This window comes from Garra rufa, chromosome 11 (genome assembly GCF_049309525.1).
Source record: "Garra rufa chromosome 11, GarRuf1.0, whole genome shotgun sequence".
Lineage (NCBI taxonomy): Eukaryota > Metazoa > Chordata > Actinopteri > Cypriniformes > Cyprinidae > Garra > Garra rufa.
The window spans coordinates 28,721,239-28,742,031 of NC_133371.1; the positions used below are offsets into that span (position 1 = coordinate 28,721,239).

General features: G+C 37.2%; 1 protein-coding gene across 2 annotated transcripts in view; it reads right to left on the bottom strand.

Moving 5' to 3' along the window:
* Window positions 1-1,699: 1,699 nt before the first annotated feature.
* bcar1 (BCAR1 scaffold protein, Cas family member) overlaps window positions 1,700-20,793 on the bottom strand; it is a 118,419-nt gene continuing 99,325 nt past the window's right edge. For both annotated transcript variants that reach the window (XM_073850389.1, XM_073850388.1), the window contains exons 3-7: window positions 16,261-16,404; window positions 11,264-11,374; window positions 8,328-9,539; window positions 6,689-6,775; window positions 1,700-5,542 (exon numbers count right to left, since the gene is read on the bottom strand). In XM_073850389.1, the coding sequence (XP_073706490.1) occupies window positions 5,030-5,542; window positions 6,689-6,775; window positions 8,328-9,539; window positions 11,264-11,374; window positions 16,261-16,404 (2,067 nt within the window). In that variant the 3' untranslated portion in view covers window positions 1,700-5,029. The remainder of the gene's footprint in view (window positions 5,543-6,688; window positions 6,776-8,327; window positions 9,540-11,263; window positions 11,375-16,260; window positions 16,405-20,793) is intronic.

A 20,793-nucleotide genomic window follows, 5' to 3' on the forward strand; every position in this document is an offset into this window, starting at 1 on the left:
CTTCAATTCAACATCTAACAACACTGCTGTGGGTTCACAGAAGATCGCTCCTGCTGTGGTTCTGGGTTTGTGCTGTTTGGTTGGTTTGCCAAGCAACATTGCGGTGATCATCAGCATTGCTCGTGAGTGGAACAGAAATCTGAGCTTCACCTTAAAGCTAATGCTAAACCTTGCGGTGTCTGATGCTTTGACCCTTTGCTTGGCACCTTTCCTTATGTACGGAATAGGGTTTGGATGGAAACTTGGTCTTTGGTCTTGTAGGTTCCTGTTTTTTTTTAGTTACTGGAGTCTGTATGTTGGTGTCCTGACGGTCACATCCATGAGCGTGCACCGCTATCACAATGTCATCAAGTCAAGAGTCGCTAACAGGATGATACTGAACCGACTGGAAAGACGGCACAGGCACCTTCAGCTGACTGGTATCTGGATTCTAGCCTTTGCTTTTGCCCTACCAGTACTTTTTACTCAAGGACTTAAAGTCAAGAATGGATTGCTAAGATGTCAGAGAACAGTGGAGTCACAGTCTTTAAAAGTGACTGTTTTGCTTTTTGAGATCCTGTTGGGGTTCCTCATTCCATTTTTGACAATGTTGACATGTTATCTATGTTTGCACAAAGGGTTGAGTCAAAAAGCCGAAAGCTCCAGTGTAACTACAGCTCCAAAGGACCAGGAACCCAGAAACCAGGGGACAAATGTTAGGACTTACAGGAAGAGGCTTGTGATCAGCATCATTGTGGCTTTCTTTCTGTTTTGGACTCCTGTGCACATTATCAATGTGATTGATATAGTCACAACTCTGACTAAAACATCTCATCCAGATGTTCATTGTCAACTGAAGTCCTTCCGCAGAGTATATGGTGATACAAGCAAGACTCTGGCTTTGCTAAACTGCTGTCTGAATCCTTTTCTCTATGCTTTCATTTCAAGAAATGTCATCAAGTGTACTAAGTAGAACCCACATTTTAGCCTTGTCTGCTAATCTGGGATCAGTATGTGTTAAAAAAAAACTATTTGTTGCATTTATGAATTTAATAGCTGCTGTAGAGTCTTATAAATGTTGTCCCACTATCATATTGTCAGGCAGCAATTTTGTAGGTCTTATTGATTCTAAACTGTTTCTTCCTTTGTATTTTTGTCTTGTTTTCTAGTATAAATATCTAAACATTCTTGAATCAAGATGTACTTACTTGATAGGTAAAATGACTTAAGATTATGTAGTTTTCTGAAAAAACAACAACTAAATTTCATTAGTTTTTGCTTAAAACATGCAAACATATATGTCAATGGGGCAAGAAAAATAATCTTGTTTAGCCTTTGAATTAAGATTATTTTTCTTATCTACTTGGCAGATATTTTTGCTTGCTTTAAGCAAGAACTAACCAAATCTTTTTAGAAAACATGACAAAAAATCTTCATTTCAGTTTTTTTACTCAAGTGAATTCATCCTGATTCAAGAAGAATTTTTAGATATTTATACTAGAAAACAAGACAAAAATACTAATCATTTTTGTGGCATAAATGATAAAACACAAGCAGGAAACACTGTGCATGGTGATTTGACCACTTTTAGTTTCAGATGAGTACCAGACATGCGACGGGCATGATGATTGGTTTGCACTGTAACATTTAATCAAAGTATGAAAATATATGTTTTAAATTAACTTGTATTACTTAAAACATGATTAATAGCAAGATGGACTGAATTTATTTTTTTAATGAAAATATATTAAACATATATTTCCAGTTATGCAATTTACAGTAACATATATGTCAATATCATTCAAATCCTTGAACACAGATTTAATAACATAATAACAGTACAACATATATCCGGTCACCGTTTGGCTTAAATGCTTCTTTTTTCGTTCTTTTTTTTTTCAACTGGATAAGGATTTCGACTATATGCACAACAACATGTTGCAGTACTTAAAAAGTTTAATAAGTTTCATTAAACTACTTTTCTGACATATTCTTAAATTTAGAATACAACCAACAGGGAGCTAGAAGACAAGGCGAGGGAATTCGAGGCAGGTGATTCAGATGCAGTGGAGGAAGAGTTTTACACAAGCTGGTTTTGGATATAGTATACTTGTGCACTGAATGCCTCAGTCTATGTTGGATGTGGTGTGATGTCTGAGAGACAAGGGATAGAAATAAAATCAAGGACTCTCAGGATGTTGTTGCCACAATGCACCTGTCCAGCAGGAAGTGGCACTACAGTGGAGGAGGTCAAATGATGCTGAAGGACTAAATAGTGGCTAATCAGATCTCAAATAATGAGGTGATATGTTATCAAACTAGCCTAAAACATGCCAGAGAGGCGCAGCCATGAACAGGCATTTGAGAACTTACAGGCAGGGAATATTTCATGGAATTTTCACAGAATGTTCCTGATTTATTTTCAAAAGTAGTCAAACTTGTATAAGGTGTTCTCCACTGCTTTTTTGTTGCTTTGCATTGGTAAATATTGGTAAATAAAGCTGCGTTCACACTTTAGGCAAATCTGGATCTGTTTTTCTCATGACGGTGTGAACAGCACAAACCGCATGAAAAACCGCATGTTCCACTTCCGTATGTGGTACTAAATCCAATACAGGTCAGATGTTTTGCAATGCAACCGCAGTATGAACAGTCATATAGGAATTCATGTGACTTTTATGTCACTCTAGATCTAGATCTTGTTGCCAAGTCCACAGTTTTACCGTGGTATTGGGCTATGTTTTTACTGTTGGCTGCGGGTTGTTTTTCAAATGTGGGTTGAAGTGACCCCACTAATGATATATTTTCCCCCAGGAATGCGATTGGGCTAGTTTTGGACTAGGTTTGAAAAGCAATTGAGTGGATTTTGTTGTAAAAACCTGGCAACCCTGTTCGTACTGATATTGGCCAATTTTTCTGATATTGGTATTGATACTAAGGCCCGAAGTGTGAATGTAGCCGTTGCTTTACATTGGTAAATATGGGTTCACACTGCAGGCAAATGTGGCCCAAATCTGATTTTTTTTGTTCACATGTGACTCAGACCTGTTTTTCTCATGACAGTGTGAACAGCACAAACCACATGAAATCTGATATTTTCAATTCCGATTTGTTTCACTTCCATATGTGGTACTAAATCCAATACCGGTCAGATGTTTTGCAATGCAACCACAGTATGAACAGTCAAATCGAAATTCATGCAATATTTACATCACTCTAGATCAACATTCATCACGATTCTACACTCATGGGAGACACAAGTGTTGCCAAGTCCACAGTTTTACCGCAGAATTGGGTTATGTTTTTACTGTTGGCTGCGGGTTGTTTTTCAACTCCGTGGGTTGAAGTGACCCCACTAACGCTATATTTACCTCCAGTAATGCGATTGGACTAGGTTTGAACAGCAATTTGGTGGATTTTGTTCTGAACCTTGTTTGTATTGTTCTTTTGCAGTTCACACTGTAAATCTGATATTGCCCACATTTGAAATAACAATGTGAACAGCTATACAAAAAAAACAGATCTGAGCAGAAATCGTAATTGAGCACTAAGGCTTGCAGTGTGAACGTAGCCGTTGCTTTGCATTGGTAAATATGGATTGATAAGGCTCCATTCACACTGCAGGCAAATGTGGCCCAAATCTGATTTTTTTTTTTTTTTTTTTGCTCACATGTGTCTTTTTTATGACAGTGTGAACAGCACAAACCACAGTGAATTTGATCTTTTCAATTCCGATTTGATTTGTGCCACTTCCATACGTGGTACTAAATCCGATACAGGCCAGATGTTTTGTAATGCGACCACAGTGTGAACAGTCATATCGGAATTCATGTGACTTTTACGTCACTCATTCACCATGATTCTGCTCTCATGGGAGACACAAGTGTTGCCAAGTCCACAGTTTTACACCGAAATTGGGTTACTTTTTCCACTGTTGGCCATGGGTTGTTTTTCAACTCCGTGGGTTAAAGCGACCCCACTAACGATATATTTACCCCCAGGAACGCGATTGGGTTAGTTTTGGAATGAGTTTTAAAAAGCAATTCATAAGGAGTCGTATCATAAAAATTTTCTGTCACATCCTTGTCTTTATTTTTCATATTGCCTGCGGATAATTTCAGTGGCTTCTTCGGCAGATTACACGATAAATTAACGCATAATCGCTTAATATATGTATGACAGCGTGCTGCACAAGTGTTGCCAAGTCCACGGTTTTACCGCAAAACATTTTCATTGTTGCTGCAGGTTTTTCAACTTAGTGGGTTGAAGCGCCCCCCACTAATGCTGTATTTACCCCCGGAACACGATTGGGCTCAATTTAGACTAGTTTTAAGAAGCAATTGGGTGGATTTTGTTGTGAAAACCTGGCAACCCTGTTCGTATTGCTCTTTAGCACATGCGGGTCAACTCAGAATTGTGATCTGTTCACACTGGAAACCTGATATTGTGAACAGCTACACAAAAAAAACATCTGAGCAAAAATCTGATTTGAGCACTAAGACTTGCAGTGTGAACGTAGCCTTAGTCATCTGAATTCTCACAGTAAATAAGAAGAATGTCTCATGTCTGCCAATTGGCTCACTCCCAGCATGCTTTGCGTTCAGCCTGTTTGAACAACAGCAACAGCAAGAGGATAAACGTCAAATGCCATTTTTGCTTCCAACAGGCACAATTCATTAAAAAAAGCCTCCATTGTTGATCTACGGAAATGGTTGTACTTCTACATACACGTTTAAAATTTTAAACACCTTTAGTCAGCATCTCATAATAATAATGATGACAATTATAATAATCAGAGCAATAATTACAGTTTCGCTATAATAATGCATAATGTCTTAAATCTACTCTTTAGATATTTTCCATCTCTTGCTCCTCCCTTGTTCAAAAAGTTCCTCAACCGTCTGCATTCAGCAACTTAAATATTTACAATGATTCATTTACAACCAATGGCTCTGCCTGTCCTTTTCAGAGATAAAAAGCTCGTGGCACAGGGTACATTTGTCCAGTGAGTTTAAAACAGGCTCTGTGCCTGTACTGTCCCGGGGCACGTTCACATGGTCAGTAGCTGACTGAGCGCCATGCGGAACTGCTGGGTACAGCCCGCGAGCTCCCGCACCCTTTCCGTCATGTCTCTGGCGGCCCCTGGTGAAGGGTACTGCAGGGCTGCCGTCTTGGTGCTGACCACAATGTCTTTGAGCTTTTCGCAGAGTGTGTTGCTGTGCTGGGCCACCCTGGTGCGAACCTCTGGAGACTTGGCTTGCCTGGAGAGCGTGTCTCCGATGAAGACGAGCTTGTGAGCGCTGAGGATGACGAATTTGCTGTGAGCGACGAAGATTTTGGGCGGCTGGTTGTTGTTGATGGAGGAGTAAAACGCGTCAATGGCGTTGGTGAGCGTGGTGATGTTGGCCTCGCACTGCTCCATGTAAAAGAGCAGCAGCTGCCGGTCGCCCATGCACAGCTTACTGCGCGGCGTCTGTGAGTAGTGAGAGGGCGGAGTCCAGCCCGAAATGTCATTGTTGATTGGTCGGGAAACCTCCTGTTCCAGTCGCTCAAACTGCTTCAACTGTTGGAGACAAGAGTGAGTAATACTGTATTTAATAGATGAACAAAAAAAATACCATCGTAAAAAGTGTACTATGTACTATTTAATAATTTATTTGTTTAATTATGTATTTTCTATTTTAATATACATTCAAATATAATTTATTCCTATGATCAAAGCTGAATTTTCAGTAACATTACCCTAGTATTCAGTGTCACATGATTCTTCAGAAATCATTTTAATATGCTGATTTATGATCAGTGTTGGAGTTAATATTGTTGCTTAATATTTTTTTGGAACCTGTGATACTTCTTTTCAGAATTTTTTTTGATAAATATTAGTAAAAAAAAAGAAAAAAGTAAAGAAATCTTTTCTAACAATATACACTACTGTTCAAAAATTTGGGGTCAGTACATTTTTATTTTTAATTTTTTTGAAAGAAATTAACACTTTTATCTAGCAAGGATGTGTTAAATTGATAAGAAAGTGATGGCAAAAACTTAAAGTGTTAAAAAAGTGTTTGTTTTTTTTATGTTTTATTCATTAAATAATCCTGAAAAAAGTATCACAGTTTCCAAAACATTCACATAGATAATTCTAATAATAAATCAGCATATTAGAATGATTTCTGAAGGATCATGAAACACTTAAGACTGGAATAATGGTTAAAAATGTAGGTTTGCATCACAGGAATAAATTCTATTTTAAAGTATATTAAAATAGAAAACCACAATTTAAAATTACAATAATATTTCACAATATTACTGTTTTTTCTTTATTTTTAATCAAATAAACGCAGCCTTTATGAGCAGAAAATACTTTTTTTTTTTTAACAAAAAACTTACTGATCCCAATCTTTTGAACGGCACTGTATATGTATTATGTATATAAATTATTATATTTAAAAATAGTAAATAAAATTAGAATAATCCACAACTACATGTGGCTTTGAAAAACTGAATTACATTTATAATAAATACAAATATATTTATATAAATACCATGATGCCTGCCATATTTGAAGGCTTCACATGTATTTTGTTCTGTGATAATTGCGTTTATGGATGTTATCTTATTAGATGAAATTCTAAATAGTTAAACTCCCTCAAAAATGATATTGTGACACTTTATAGAGTGTTCTATGAATAGGTGTTATAGTTACATATACCTGTTGCTGTTCCAGCAAAGTCTTATTGTGTTTGATGCTCCCTTTTTCCAACAGCTGTCTTTGGTTCTTTTCAAACTCTTCTTTACCCTAAAATAGAAAATAAAAAATATATTATTCAATGAATAAATAATTTACTGTCTATGGATAGATGGAAGTCTCCTCCAAACTTTATATAAGCAACAAAGTACAAGATCATGTTAAATTATTTGTGCATATCCAGATAATATTTATGAGGCAACAACCAACATACAACAAAATTGAATACCATCCATCCACTACTTTCAACTCAAATAATGTGCACTGAAAATGTCTGTTTAGTCCATTAGGGGGCAGTATAATATCACAGTGAAACTTAACAGCCATTTTCGGCTGTGGAACACATTACAAAAGTCATATGTCCATTCGAACATGCTGCTTCTGATTTGACAGCTAAGAGGATTTTCACATGCAAATTAAATGTGCATACATATATATACCTCTAATTATTCAATCTTACAGTTATTAAAGGGAAAAAAGTGGTTGTCTAAAACACTGTGGTAGAAATTTGCAAATATAGTCAGCCCCTCTGAGTCACAGCTTTCACAATACTATTAAAAATAATGTGTTGGCGCTGACAGCATATAGTGCCGATGTGCTGTGGGCATCCCAAGTTCGAGTCCCAGCTTGTGGACCTTTCCTGATCCTGCCCCTGCCCCCCTTCTCTATCTTTCTCTCCCACTTTGCTTTGAGTCAAATTACTGACCTATCAAAATAAAGGCAAAATGCCAAAAATAAAGCTTAAACAAATTATGTTAAATACCATGTAATATATAACACTTAAAATAATCTAAATTTTATGCAGTTTATAATATAATCAATTAATGATATATTTGACCCTGGACCACAAAACCAGCTATAATGGTAACTTTTTAAATTAATAAATAAGCTTTCCATTCATGTATGGTTTGTTAGGATAGGACAATATTTGGCTGAGATACAACTATTTGAAAATCTGGAATCTGAGGGTGCAAAAAAAAAAATCTAAATATTGAGAAATTCGCCTTTAAATTTGTCCAAAAGAAGTTCTTAGCAATGCATATTAATAATCAAAAATTAAGTTTTGATACATTTATAGTAGGAAATGTACAAAATATCTTTATGGAATGTGATCTTAATATATCCTAATGATTTTTGGCATAAAAGAAAAATATCATTTTGACCAATACAATGCATTTTTGGCTATTACTACAAATATACCTGTGCTACTTAAGGTTTTGTGGTCCAGGGACACATATACTAGGCCCCAAATGAGCCAAGACTGATACTTAAAAAAAACATGTGCATGACATGCCTGAAAGATGAAGAAATATCTGTGTGACTGAACAGAATTTATCTTATCTGCACAGTTTCACTGGAAGTTTTGACAAAACCACACAGCAGACATGCAACAGCTGGTGCTAAAGGAAGATGTATGTGAGCTTTGAGGAAAAGCAGGTCTGCACATGCAATCGGAGTGATTGATGAGAAGACCTGAGGCTCGACACATTAGGGATTACAGGTAGAGCCCATATTGAGATGCATGCAGACCATTGATCATATCAGTGTCTGAGAACATACACCTGGATGCTGTTCTCAAAAGGAAATATATTGCAATGTGTACCTGTAAATGGACATAGTCATAGTCCTCCATCCAACCCTCCTCTGTCGTCTCGTACGGTCTGTCTGGAGTCTCTTCCTCAGCTGAGAATTTGGGAGGGGAGGGTAACGGGCGGGACTGGATGTTGGCTCGTTCAGGTGTGCCTGACTGATAGGCTGAGATGTTGTTATTGTTGGTCATCTGACCTTGCATGTCACCGGTATGAGGAACGGGCGGCAACGGAAGTTGCTGCTGTTTGTTTGTCCGTTTGAAGAGCAAAGAGGCATTTCCGTGGAGAAACGATGCTAACTGCTTGGTGTCGTCAGGCACGCCTCGGGCACACATGACCAGCCGGTCTAGGTCGTCTCCACCGGTGCCTGTAGGAGGTGCCATGAGAGCCGCTGGGGACCAGCCCAGCGAATCCAGTGCTTGACTGTACCTCACCAGACCTTGGAAGGCCTCCTCCATCTTCTGCACCTGCTTGCTGAGCTTAGTCTGCAGTGTACGGTCGGTGGCCTGGGTGGCATTGGACACGGCTCCTCTAGCAAACTCCAGCAGGTCCCTGACGGCCACACGAATCCGGTCCACAGCCTGTCGGATGGTAGGGAGGTTAGACTCCATCTGAGTGGGGCTGCGCCAGTTCCCACTGATGAATGACATGAGGAGGGACACCGAGCTCTCCACAGCTTGTTGATGACGGGACAGCCGCTCCATGGCCTGGTCTAGATCCAGAAGCAGCAGGCGGCTAGGCCCAGAAGATTCCCGCACCGGCACCATGTCCAAAGAGGACGTTGAGAGGTTACTGCGAGTGCTTCCCGTGCTGGACGCTGACAAGCGTTTGAAGCTCACAGTGAGCTCCTCGGCTGCGTCACGCACCACTTGCGGAGGCACATCGTACACATAATCGCCTGATTCTTCACCTGCAGGTCGCTCGCGGGGGAAGTCATACACATCTGCAGGATGGTGGTTCTGTGGGCTGCCTTTTCGCAGGCTGCAAGGGATGTCGTAGATCTCCTGGCCCTCAGGCTGTCGTTTTCCTATTAGCTGAGGAGGAGGAACATCATAGACGTCCTCTGGTATGGGAGGCTCGGGACCACCTGGCATCTGAGACAGATAGGCCTGGTTCTGATTCTCTAGACTCTTCATCTTGGCAAAGTGAGGAGGAACATCGTAGGTTTCTTCCCTGATTGGACCATCTGGAACATCTTTGCTGACAGATGGAGGAATGTCATATACCTGTAAAGAGGAATAATGTGTTTACCAAAACTAGCCTTGTATAATCATAACTCATCAGGGATGGACTGATATTAAGATTCTGGCTGATACTGATAAGCTGATAATCAGTCAATCTTTGAAATGCTAAAGTGAATTTAGGCATCACAACATTATAACAGGCAATAGGTAAAATGGAACATTTTTAACACTTTACAATAAGGTTCATTAGTTAACATTAGTGAACTACTTTAATTATTGTAAAGTGTTAAAAATGTTAGTTAGCTACTTTCATTAACATGAACTAAGAGTGATTAATACTTCTACAGCATTTAATAATCTTAGTTAATGTTACTTTCAACATTTGCTAATGCATTATTATTAACAAGCACAATGTTTAATTTTAATAGTTAATGCACTGTGAATTAACATGAACAATGAATACAATGAATATTAACAAAGATGAATAAATACTGTAATAAATGTATTGTTCATTGTCATATAAACCCTATTATGAACTTCTGCGATTAGAACAGACGAGAACACAAAAAATATACATATGTCAAAAGTTTACATACTGTACACCTTAATGCAAAATGTTAGTTATTTTACCAAAATAAGAGGGATCATAGTAAATGCATGTTACTTTTTATTTAGTACTAACCTGAATAAGATATTTCACATAAAAGACGTTTATATATAGTTCACAAGAGAAAATAATAGTTGAATTTATAAAATGACCCTGTTCAAAAGTTTACATACACTTGATTCTTAATATTGTGTTGCCTTAAGAGCCAGGGGTGTAAACTTTTGAACAGAGTGAAGATGTGTACATTTTTCTCATTTTGCATAAATATCATATTTTCTCATTTAGTAGGTTATTTTCTCATTACAGAAGGTTCCCCTTGGAACCTTCTGTAATAGTTGCATGTGAGTCCCTCAGTTGTCCTCAGTGTGAAAAGATGGATCACAAAATCATACAGTCATTGTTGGAAAGAGTTCAAATACACAAAAATGCAGAACAATCAAAGAATTTGTGGGACCTGAAGGATTTTTCTAAAGAAGAGAGGGCAGTTTAACTGTTCAAGACAAAGAAGGACTCATGAACAACTATGGGGTCAGTATGAAATAAAAAATAACATGCATTTTGTATGAACACTCTTATTTTGGTCAAATAAATAACATTTTGAAGATTCTGCAAGCTGTATGTAAACTTTTGACCTCAACTGTATTTGTTGAAGCTTCCCTTCACCAATATAGAAGTTTACCAAACTATAATGACTTCTGCTTCTGAAAACCTTTTAAATGTGAAAAGGATCAATATGGAACCCAAATATTGTGCCCTTTTTAAAATAAATGTAAAAGTTATACACACTTAGGATTTGCTTAATGAATAACTAGCTGATCAGAAATTCTTTATGCTTTTGAATCATTCTACACTGCAGACTTTCCTGTCATTGGGTTAGTTGAGATGTCATTAGTGGGCAGGGTTTTGGAGGGGCGGCATGTGTTTGTAGTAGGCGGATGCCTAATTCAGCTGCCAAGTCTGGCTAAAGGTAGCAAAATGACTGAAATCGCTGACAGAACCTATTCTGAACGCATCTTGTGATTGTAAGTGGTCAGTGGTGTTTTGTTTCAGGAAATACAGATCTCTTTAACCCCCATTAGTGTGCAGATCAAAGGTGTACATAAAACCAGAGTGTAATTGATTTGTGTCAGTCTTGTATGGAGAAAAGATGGAGTGTTACCGTTTGTTGGTAGTGCATCTGGCTCTTGTCCACACTAGGTGGAGTGTCATAGATCTCCTGACCATCTCTACTGGGTGGGCCTTTCATTGCCATGGGAGGAGTATCATAAACCTGTGACCCAGAGAGAGGAACAGAGTCAAAAACAGATGTAAAACTCATTTGCAAGTTTAAGCAAGTAAAAAAATGAAATGCATACACTTTCAAAACATAGATCTTTCAAAAAATTGATCATTTTGACCAATACAATATATTTTTGGCTATTGCTACAAACATACCCATGCTACTCAAGACTGGTTTTGTTGTCCAGGGTCACAAATAAATCTCAAATTTGTGTTAGTTAAACAGAATCAAATAGGAAAGGGCTGTGCATTTTTTTCTGTCTGTTTCTCTCGTTTATTTAACACCCCAGGGTCCCTGATTCCCCTCCTTCTCCAACAAACTTTGTCCTTTTCTGTCTTTTTATCCCTCTTCCTTCCACCCCTTGTTTTTTATGCATGTTGAAGCAGAATTGGGATTTAGGCAGTTGGATGAATGAGGGTCGGAGGGAACACAGGTACACCCGATAGGGGACACACTCCCACTGATGTGGAGAGATTACAGGAGCACGACCTCAGACAGGAACAGCTGGAGGAAATCAGCAGTGCTGCAGAGATGCTGACCTCCACCTTCACCCACAATCTCTCTCTTTCTCTTTGCTACCTGTCCAGTGGCTCTGTGAATAAGCTGAGATTTTGAACATGTGTCATAGTAAAGGAGTTTTGTTTTTGTTTTTTTGTCTAGAGCCTTTATCGCAGATATGCAGAGCTACCAAAGACTTCCATGTCTTCATGAAAATGACCATTATAATAACAAGAACAAAGATTACATTGTGTGAAATACTATAAATGTCACCAGCTATGTTGCGCTATGGCAGTTTATTTTTCAATGGCAATGAATTATAATGGCAATTAAAATTTTATTTAAAAGTTTAGGGTCAAAACCATTTGTTAATGTTTTTGAAAGATGTCCTTTATGCACACCAAGGCTGAATTTTTTGAAAGAAACTAAAAATGTAATTTAAAAAAACTCTGTCGTTCAAAAGTTTGGGATCAGTAAGATATTTAATGTTTTTTAAAGAATTTTCTTATGCTCATCAAGGCTACATATATTTGATCAAAAATCCAGAAAAAACAGCAATATTATAAAATATTATTTCAATGTAAAATAACAGTTTTCTCTGTGAATTTATTTTAAAATGTAATTTATTCCTGTGATGCAATGCTGCGTTTTAATATTTTAATATGCTGATTTATTATTAATGTTGGAAACAGTTGTGCTGCTTAATATTTTGTTGGAATCTGTGATAATTCTTTCAGGATTCATTAAAAAGAGTTAAAACAGCATTTATTTAAAATAGGAATTTTATGTTCTTTTGTGTTAAATTGATAAAAAGTGATAGCAAAGACTTATATTGTTCAAAAAGATTTCTATTTTTAATAAATGCTGTTCTTTTGTAACAATGTTCGTCAAATCAGCATAATAGAATGATTTCTGAAGGATCATGTGACACTTAAGACTGGAGTAATGGCTGATGACAATTCAGCTTTGCATCACAGAAATAAATTCTATTTTAAAGTACATTCAAATAAAAAGCATTATTTTATATTGTAATAACAATTCGCAGTATTACTGTTTTTTTCTGTATTTTTTTTATCAAATAAATCAAGCCTTGATGAGCATAAGATACTTCTTTAAAAAAACATTACTGATCTCAGACTTTTGACTGGCAGTGTATATATAAAAATGTTTTCAATTAGAGACCCACCCTACCCACCAAGGAGCCTTTTTTAGATTACTGTAAAAATAAATGTATATATTTTATTTATGGAACATTTTTTCCAGTTGAGGGCGCCCCCAATGTATAATTAAGTAAACCCACACACACAGAGCTATGCATGCATTCAACACTCCGACAACAGTTTCAGAACGTGCTATAAATGAAGTGTGACTTCCTGTCCCAATGCTCTGTCAAACCTTTGACGACCGAGATAAATATCAAATAATGCCTGCAGCTCAACTGGTACAAACAAGAAAAAAAAAAAAAACACGCACACACACACAAAGGCTGAGAGCGCTTGAATTTTAGTAAAGGATTAAAACCTAATAAATGTTTTATAGCGCTAGCAGTAAAAGTGTGATTTTTCCACTACTGCATCTGATATGGGTGAAATGAGGTCGAGGGAATTTGGATTAAGCTGAAGTCTAATCTTGTCTGAGATAGAGTGTCACACACACTTAGGGAATGGTAAATTTCAATAGTACACTTTAAGTTTAATACTTAGGCATTAATAATTTAAACCAGTGGCTCACAAACTGCCTTTAAGAACTGTAATGGCAGAAAATGTATATTATTACAAACGCTACTATTAGATATAGACTTCTTGTTGGTGTACAGTACAAGATGGTATTTCATGGACAACTAAAATGTCAAATTTAGCATTATATACCACTTCTTCTTAATTTATTACTGCTATTTAATTTATTAATACCTGCTAGCAGCAATACTCATTGTTTATAGCAAATATGTGACTCATACAAAGTAAAAATGCTCAATTTGAGTTAAAAATGTACTCTAAGAATGGGGTGCTACGTAATTGTCAAACACCCATTGATTTAAGCAATTTACACCTCAAGCAACAATCACAAATTCACCCAAAGAATCCTAATATATGCCTTTAATGTGTACTAGAGACTTCTCAAGTCATGTCTACTCTACACTTCTATCAATACTGCACCAATCACACATATACACACCCATCCTTACACAAACACCATTAGCATTTATAATGCTGGCCAAACAATGGCTCTCAATCTGTTGTGCGCCCCCAGGAGAGCCTGCAGTCAGAGTCTAAGGCAGGAGAACCCATGAATACCAAAAGCTCTCATTGAGCATCCAGCAGCCGCTGTGCCAGCTCCATTTGATTAAACAACCATGTTTTTTCCTCCGTATCGCTCTAATCTGAGAGATGACGATTTGTTACAATGAATATTTGGAGCGGTTTTGAAGTGTAAGTGGTTTGGCTTGCAGCATTTTTGGTCAGTGGGAGAAAATTGGGGAAATTTGCTAAACAGTTGCTGCGTGGCCTTTTTGTGTACAAATCTGCATTTTATTCACTAACCTCGGATGAACCAGATTAAGGAGATACTAAATATGCTTGAACAGAGCTGCGTTATTAAATCATGAATAAATTAAATACCTGATTCTTTCCCCTAAGCTTTAATATACAGGAACATCCTCCAAAACGGCCTACAAAATGAGGAAACTCTATTTATTGTATTTAGTTTTTTTATGTTTGGGCTGTTGAGAGTTTTATGTTTGTTTTACACCATTTGTGTTTGTACACTCTCATCTGTCCTGTTTAGTCCACTTCTCTGTCATTTACAGCATGTGCTCGGGTCTTTGCCGTCGTCCATGTTTCTCTCATTCTCTCTGTATGGCTATGCTGCAGGCTGTATGTGTGTTGGAATTGTGAGGTCTGGGTATTCGTGGCCTTTGCCGTGAGCCAGGCTTTGTCTGTCTCTCTTTGCTCTAGTCCTAGTGTGTGTGTGTGTGTGTGTGTGTGTGTGTGTGTGTGTGTGTTGCACTGAAGGACTGATCTCGCTGACAGCACATTCCCTCTCATATACACACAATGCATACACGTGTGCACACACAGCAGTCTTGGGATATTCTGCTTCACATACACACATACACACACACAATGCTGACCTTCTTTTTGAAATGCCTCCAGACACTGAAATATCTACTTCCACTGCAAGTAATGCATGACCTCATCTAAAAATAGGCATGCAATCATCGAGCCAACAGGAATATAAGGATGCAAGAATAAAGAGAGAGGAAGAAAGAGTGAGCAAAAGAGTGAAAATGAATGAAAGATGGAAAGAGAGACTGATGGAGGATGAAAGCATGAAGAAATTAAAGTGAAAGAGTGAAAGAAAGAGTAAGAGAAACAGAAACAAAACAAAAATGAAAAAAAAAACAAGATAATTAAAGAATACACGGGAAGTGAATGAAAGAAAGAAAGCAAAATAAAGTGAAAAAACCCTGAGAAAAGTGAAGGAAAGATGAAGGAAAAAAACAAAGCAAAAGAAAGCAAAATAGCAAAAAAAAAAAAAAAAAAGTGAGGAAACTAAAGAAGAAAAAAGTGAGATAAAGCAAGAGTCAGCAAAAGAAAGCAAATGTAAGTGTTAAAGAAAGAAGCAAAAGGGAAAACATGCAAAAAACATTATGTTTGAAGGAAGAGTGAAAGAATTAAAGAAATTAAAAGTAAGAGTGAAAAGAGTGAGAAAGAGTAAGTGCGAGCAGAAAAGAGAAAGAAAGAAAATGATAAAAAAATAAAAAGAAAGAAAGATTAAGTATTCTAATTGCTTGTATTATTAATGAAAGTGTAAAAGAGTAAGGTAAAAGAAAGGTAAAAGACTTAGACAGACAGACAGACAGACAGACAGACAGACAGACAGACAGACAGACAGATAGATAGATAGATAGATAGATAGACAGACATATTGCTTGTATTATTAATGAAAGCATTAAAGAAAGGTAAAAAGTGAAAGAAAGAAAAAAGTGAGAATGCAAAAGTGTGAGAAAAAACTGAGAGAAAGAAAGAATGAAAGAAAAAAAAAAGAAAGAATGAAAGAAAGATAGATAGAAGAAAGAAAGATTTTATATTCTCATTGCTTGTATTATTAATGAAAGTGGAGGTTCTTCGCCAGAGTCTGGCAGAGTGTGTGATGATCATCTATTACACACACACACACACACACACACACACACTGCAGACATCTGAGATACACTTAAAGATTATTATCATCAATAACTGGCTCATCCACAGATTACTAGATATCAAATAACCTACAGCGTAATGATCTTCACATGGACATTAAAGTGCATAATATGAAACTCAACACAGTGACATAATCAGGGCCATGTGATGCTTCTGTCCAGATTAATTCTTTACCTGTTGATTGTACTGAGTGCGGGTGGGCGGCACATCATAGATATCCTGGGTAGGCGGGAGGTGTCTGGGGACGTCATATTCATCCTGTTCATTTTTCCCCGTGTCGTAAACATACACTTGACCAACCCGTGTGGGAACAACCACCTGAGAAAGAGAGAGAAAGAGGAAAACAACTGCATGAGACTGTGAATAAATGGCTAGGCACATAAAGGAGGATAAAGATGCTGCCCCGATGGTGCCATTCATACTAGGTTAACACAAACACTACTACAACAAATCTGGGGTCTCAAAGGTCACTGTGGGAACAGGGGCCGTCCTTTTGTCCGCCTGTTTATATTCTGTCTTAGGCTTTGAGGACTGTGTCGACAGCGTGAGCCTGGGAAATGAAAACAAGCTACGACCCCATATTTGTACAAGGCCTGAGACATAATACCAATCACAACACACTCAGATGAGCTGTTCAGCATGTGGTACTCCTTCACAAAGATTGTACGCACACTCAGAGAATACTGTGATATATTTGGAATGCAAGATGCAGTGCCTTGCGAAAGTATTCAAACTCCTTCATTTTTGGCACGTTTTGTTATGTTGCAGTTTTTTTCCACATCAATCTACACTCCATACGCCATAACGAGAAAGCAAAATACTGATTTGTGACAACTTTGAAAATGTATTAAAATTAAAAATCTGTAATAAGTACATTGCATAAGTATTCATACCCTTACTTCTTTTCACCTCTCAAGCTCTGTCAGCTTGGATGGTGTAGATACACATTTTCAGGTTTCTCCAGAAATGTTTATTTGAGTTCAAGATCAGGCTGTGGCTGGGCCACTTGAGGACATTCACAGAGTTGTCTGTAAGCCACTCTTGCTGTCTGCTTAGGGTCATTGTCCTGTTGGAAGGTGAACCTTCTGTCCAGTCTGAGGTTCCAAGACCAGATTGGTGGAGTTGCAGTGACGTTTGTCCTTTCTGTAAGTTTCTCACATCTACATATATGATCATGGAGTTCAACTAGAGTGACCATCAGCTTCTTGGTTACCAGTCTAACCAAGACCCTTCTCAACTGAATGCTCAGTTTGGCCAGGAGGCCAGCTCTAGGAAGAGTCCTAGTTGTAGAGTCCAAACATCTTACATTATGGATAATGGAGGCTACATGCTTCGGTGAACCTTCAATGCAGCAGAATTTTTTCTGAACTCTTCCCCAGATCTGTAGCTTAACACAATCCTGTATCTAAACTCTACAGACAGTTCTTTTGACCTCAGGGCTTGGTTTTTGATCTGATATGCATTTCAGCTGTTAGACATTTTATTGAGAAATGTGTGCCTTTCTAAATCATACCAATTTAACTAAATTTGCCACAGGTTAACTTGATATGATATGAATGCTCCTAAGATAAATTTCAAGTGTCTCAGAAAAGGGTATGAATACTTATGCAATGGAATCGTTTTGGGTTTTTATTTTTAATAAATTTGCAAAGTTGTTACAAGCATGTCTTGTACTTTTCATTCCGGTGTATGGAGTGTAGATTGATGTGGAAAAAATGTAAAGCAGTTTAACATAAGGCTGCAAAATAAAACATGAAAAAAATGAAGGGGTTTGAATACTTTCGCAAGGCACTTTATATCAGTGCCATATCAGTTAATTTAGTGTTTTATTTTTAATTTATTTAGACAAAATAGTAAAGAATAGTAATACGGTGCATCTCTATATTTTATAAAATGGATTGTTCTAGCTCTAAGTGAATTTACCACGGTCAAGGGGTTTTGTTGAGCATGAAGCGGACCAAAATCACCGTAACACATTGCCTCAAGAGGTTTAGTGCTTTAGTATGTTAGTAATGCACTCTGTTCTCTGTGAAACAAGTATTCGCTCCTTAATATAAAACATGTATGGACGGGCAGCATTGGTTTGTATGCACTGGTAAGGTGTGGACCTTAATGATCAAGGTGGAGTGAGCTTTATGTAGTTTTCATGATTCCCCGCAGGCCAGTTAAACATGATTGCTGGCCTTCACTCATAACACTCAGTTAATGAGATTACTTGCGCTTTCATTCTCGCTCTCGTTCTCCCTTTATCACTTCACACCAGCCAGTCTATAGGAACGCACTGTGCCAGCCTTGCGTATGAGCGTCACTTCTCGCATACTAAACAACAGATACTCACATGCATCATACCGACACAGATTTGTCACTCAATAATTCAAGTACAGGAGTGAATCTTATATGACCAGATCATATTTCACCTCCAAATCAAAAGAAAGAAATAAGACAATTAAGCAAATATTTAGAAGCATTGGGTTTCTATGATATTATTTAAATTGGTATCTATACATTTAGTAAAAAATGTATTTAATTACATACAAATTTAATAAATACTTATTTTTTACTGTATTAAAATTGGGAATCTAATGTTAAACATGAGTATGAAAAAAATCAGTATGAAAATGGAAAAAAAATGTATGGTTCTACAAATATGATTAATTTTTGTGCGAAATATAATTTCTAGATCCACAGAAGTCTTCACTTATTGTCAGGGAGGGCAAAGCAGTGCTGATTAACCACACAGACTCAATGAAGCTTTTCTTTGTGAGGCGTTCATGCTTTGTTAGATTAAATCTAGTGGCTATGGTAACCAGGCACGAGCGACGACAAGACGAGCACAATGGAAAGCAGAAGAGCACACATGTAAAATGCATATAAAGAACTAAACTGTCTTCCAAATGCTGCAGAGTTGCTTGTCATGTATGGAAAGTGCGACATAAAGAAAGAAAGAAGACAGTAGGCTAATGAAAATCCCAGCGATCTTGTATTAATATTTACTTTCACACTCACACAGCCTGTCACTTTAGATGTGACATCCCTGCTAACCATCCAATTAAGTCGTTCTCATTAAAGAAAGCTGACAATCTGTCACTGTTAATTCTCATCTTTCTCACTCTCTCTCTCTCTCTCTCTTTCACTCTCATTTTCTCTCTTCACCTGTCTCACCCCTCTGCCTGATTCTTGGCCCTTTTGTTTCCAAATGGCAGTGCAAAATCGATGATAAATTTCTTTGGATTTTTGGTCGGTGAGGTAAAAGCCTGTTATTGGTGTGATTTAATTGGAGAAACCCTGTGACCTGTGGACCACCCGATCTCTACCTCCAGAACATCCACACACTCGCGACCTTTCTCACTCTCTCTGACACTGCTGTGGTAAATGGCCGCATTCTCCACGGTGCTGTACACACTTTCACACACATTAAGACCGAACTGCAGGTGTTTCATCTGACACATCCACACATATACACAACCTCCGGTGGCATCACACTCTGCATATTCACTTAACCTGACTCACACAAACAAAAATGAATCTATAAATGTATATATCTATCTAGTTTAGTCAGTATCTATCTAACCATTAGGGCTGGGTTTTGACACAACCTTCATGATTTGATTGATTCTGATTCATAAGCTTGCAATTCGATTCCATTTCCAATTTGATATTGATCCCTTTGGATATACATTTGAAGTCAAAATCATACAAGATTCATGGTATTTTTTATTTAGTACGCACCTGAATAAGATATTTCACATAAAAGATGTTTACATATAGTCCACAAGAAAAAATAAAAGTTAAGTTTTATGAAAATGCCCCTGTTCAAAAGTTTACATACACTTGATTATTAATACTGTGTTGTTACCTGAATGATCTACAGCATTTTTTGTTTGTTTGTTTGTTTTGTTTAGTGCTAGTTGTTCATGAGTCCTTTGTTTGTCCTGAACAGTTAAACTGCCCACTGTTCTTTAGAAAAATCATTCAGGTTTTTCAGCATTTTTGTTTATTTGGACCCTTTCCAACAATGACTGTATGATTTTGAGATCCATCTTTTATACTGAGGGACTCGTATGCAACTATTACAGAAGGTTCAAACACTCACTGTTGCTTTAAAAGGAAACACAATGCATTAAGAGCCGGGGGTGTAAACTTTTGAACAGAATGAAGATTTTACATTTTTCTTATTTTGCCTAAATATCATATTTCATTTAGTACTACCATACGAAAGCTACAGAAGATACTTATATGTTTCCCAGAAGACAAAATAAGTTAAATTTATCCTGATTTTTACATCAGCTCTTAATGCATTGTGTTTCCTACTGGAGCATCAGAAGATGTTTGAACCTTCTGTAATAGTTGCATATGAGTCCTGCAGTTGTCCTCAGTGTGAAAAGGATCTTAAAATCATACAGACATTGTTGGAAAGGGTTCAAATACACAAAAGTGCTGAAAAATTGTTATACATTCAACTTTTATTTTCTCTTGTGGACTATATGTAAACGTCTTTTATGTGAAATATCTTATTCAGGTCAGTGCTAAATAAAAATTAACATGTATTTCGTAAGATCCCTCTTATTTTTGGTGAAATAATTAACATTTAGCAGATTCTGCCAAGGTGTATGTAAACTCTTGACTTCAGAGTCAGTTGGTACTGCATTACTATAATATTGAAGGTTAAAATTAACTGATTTGTATACAAATACTTAAATTACAATC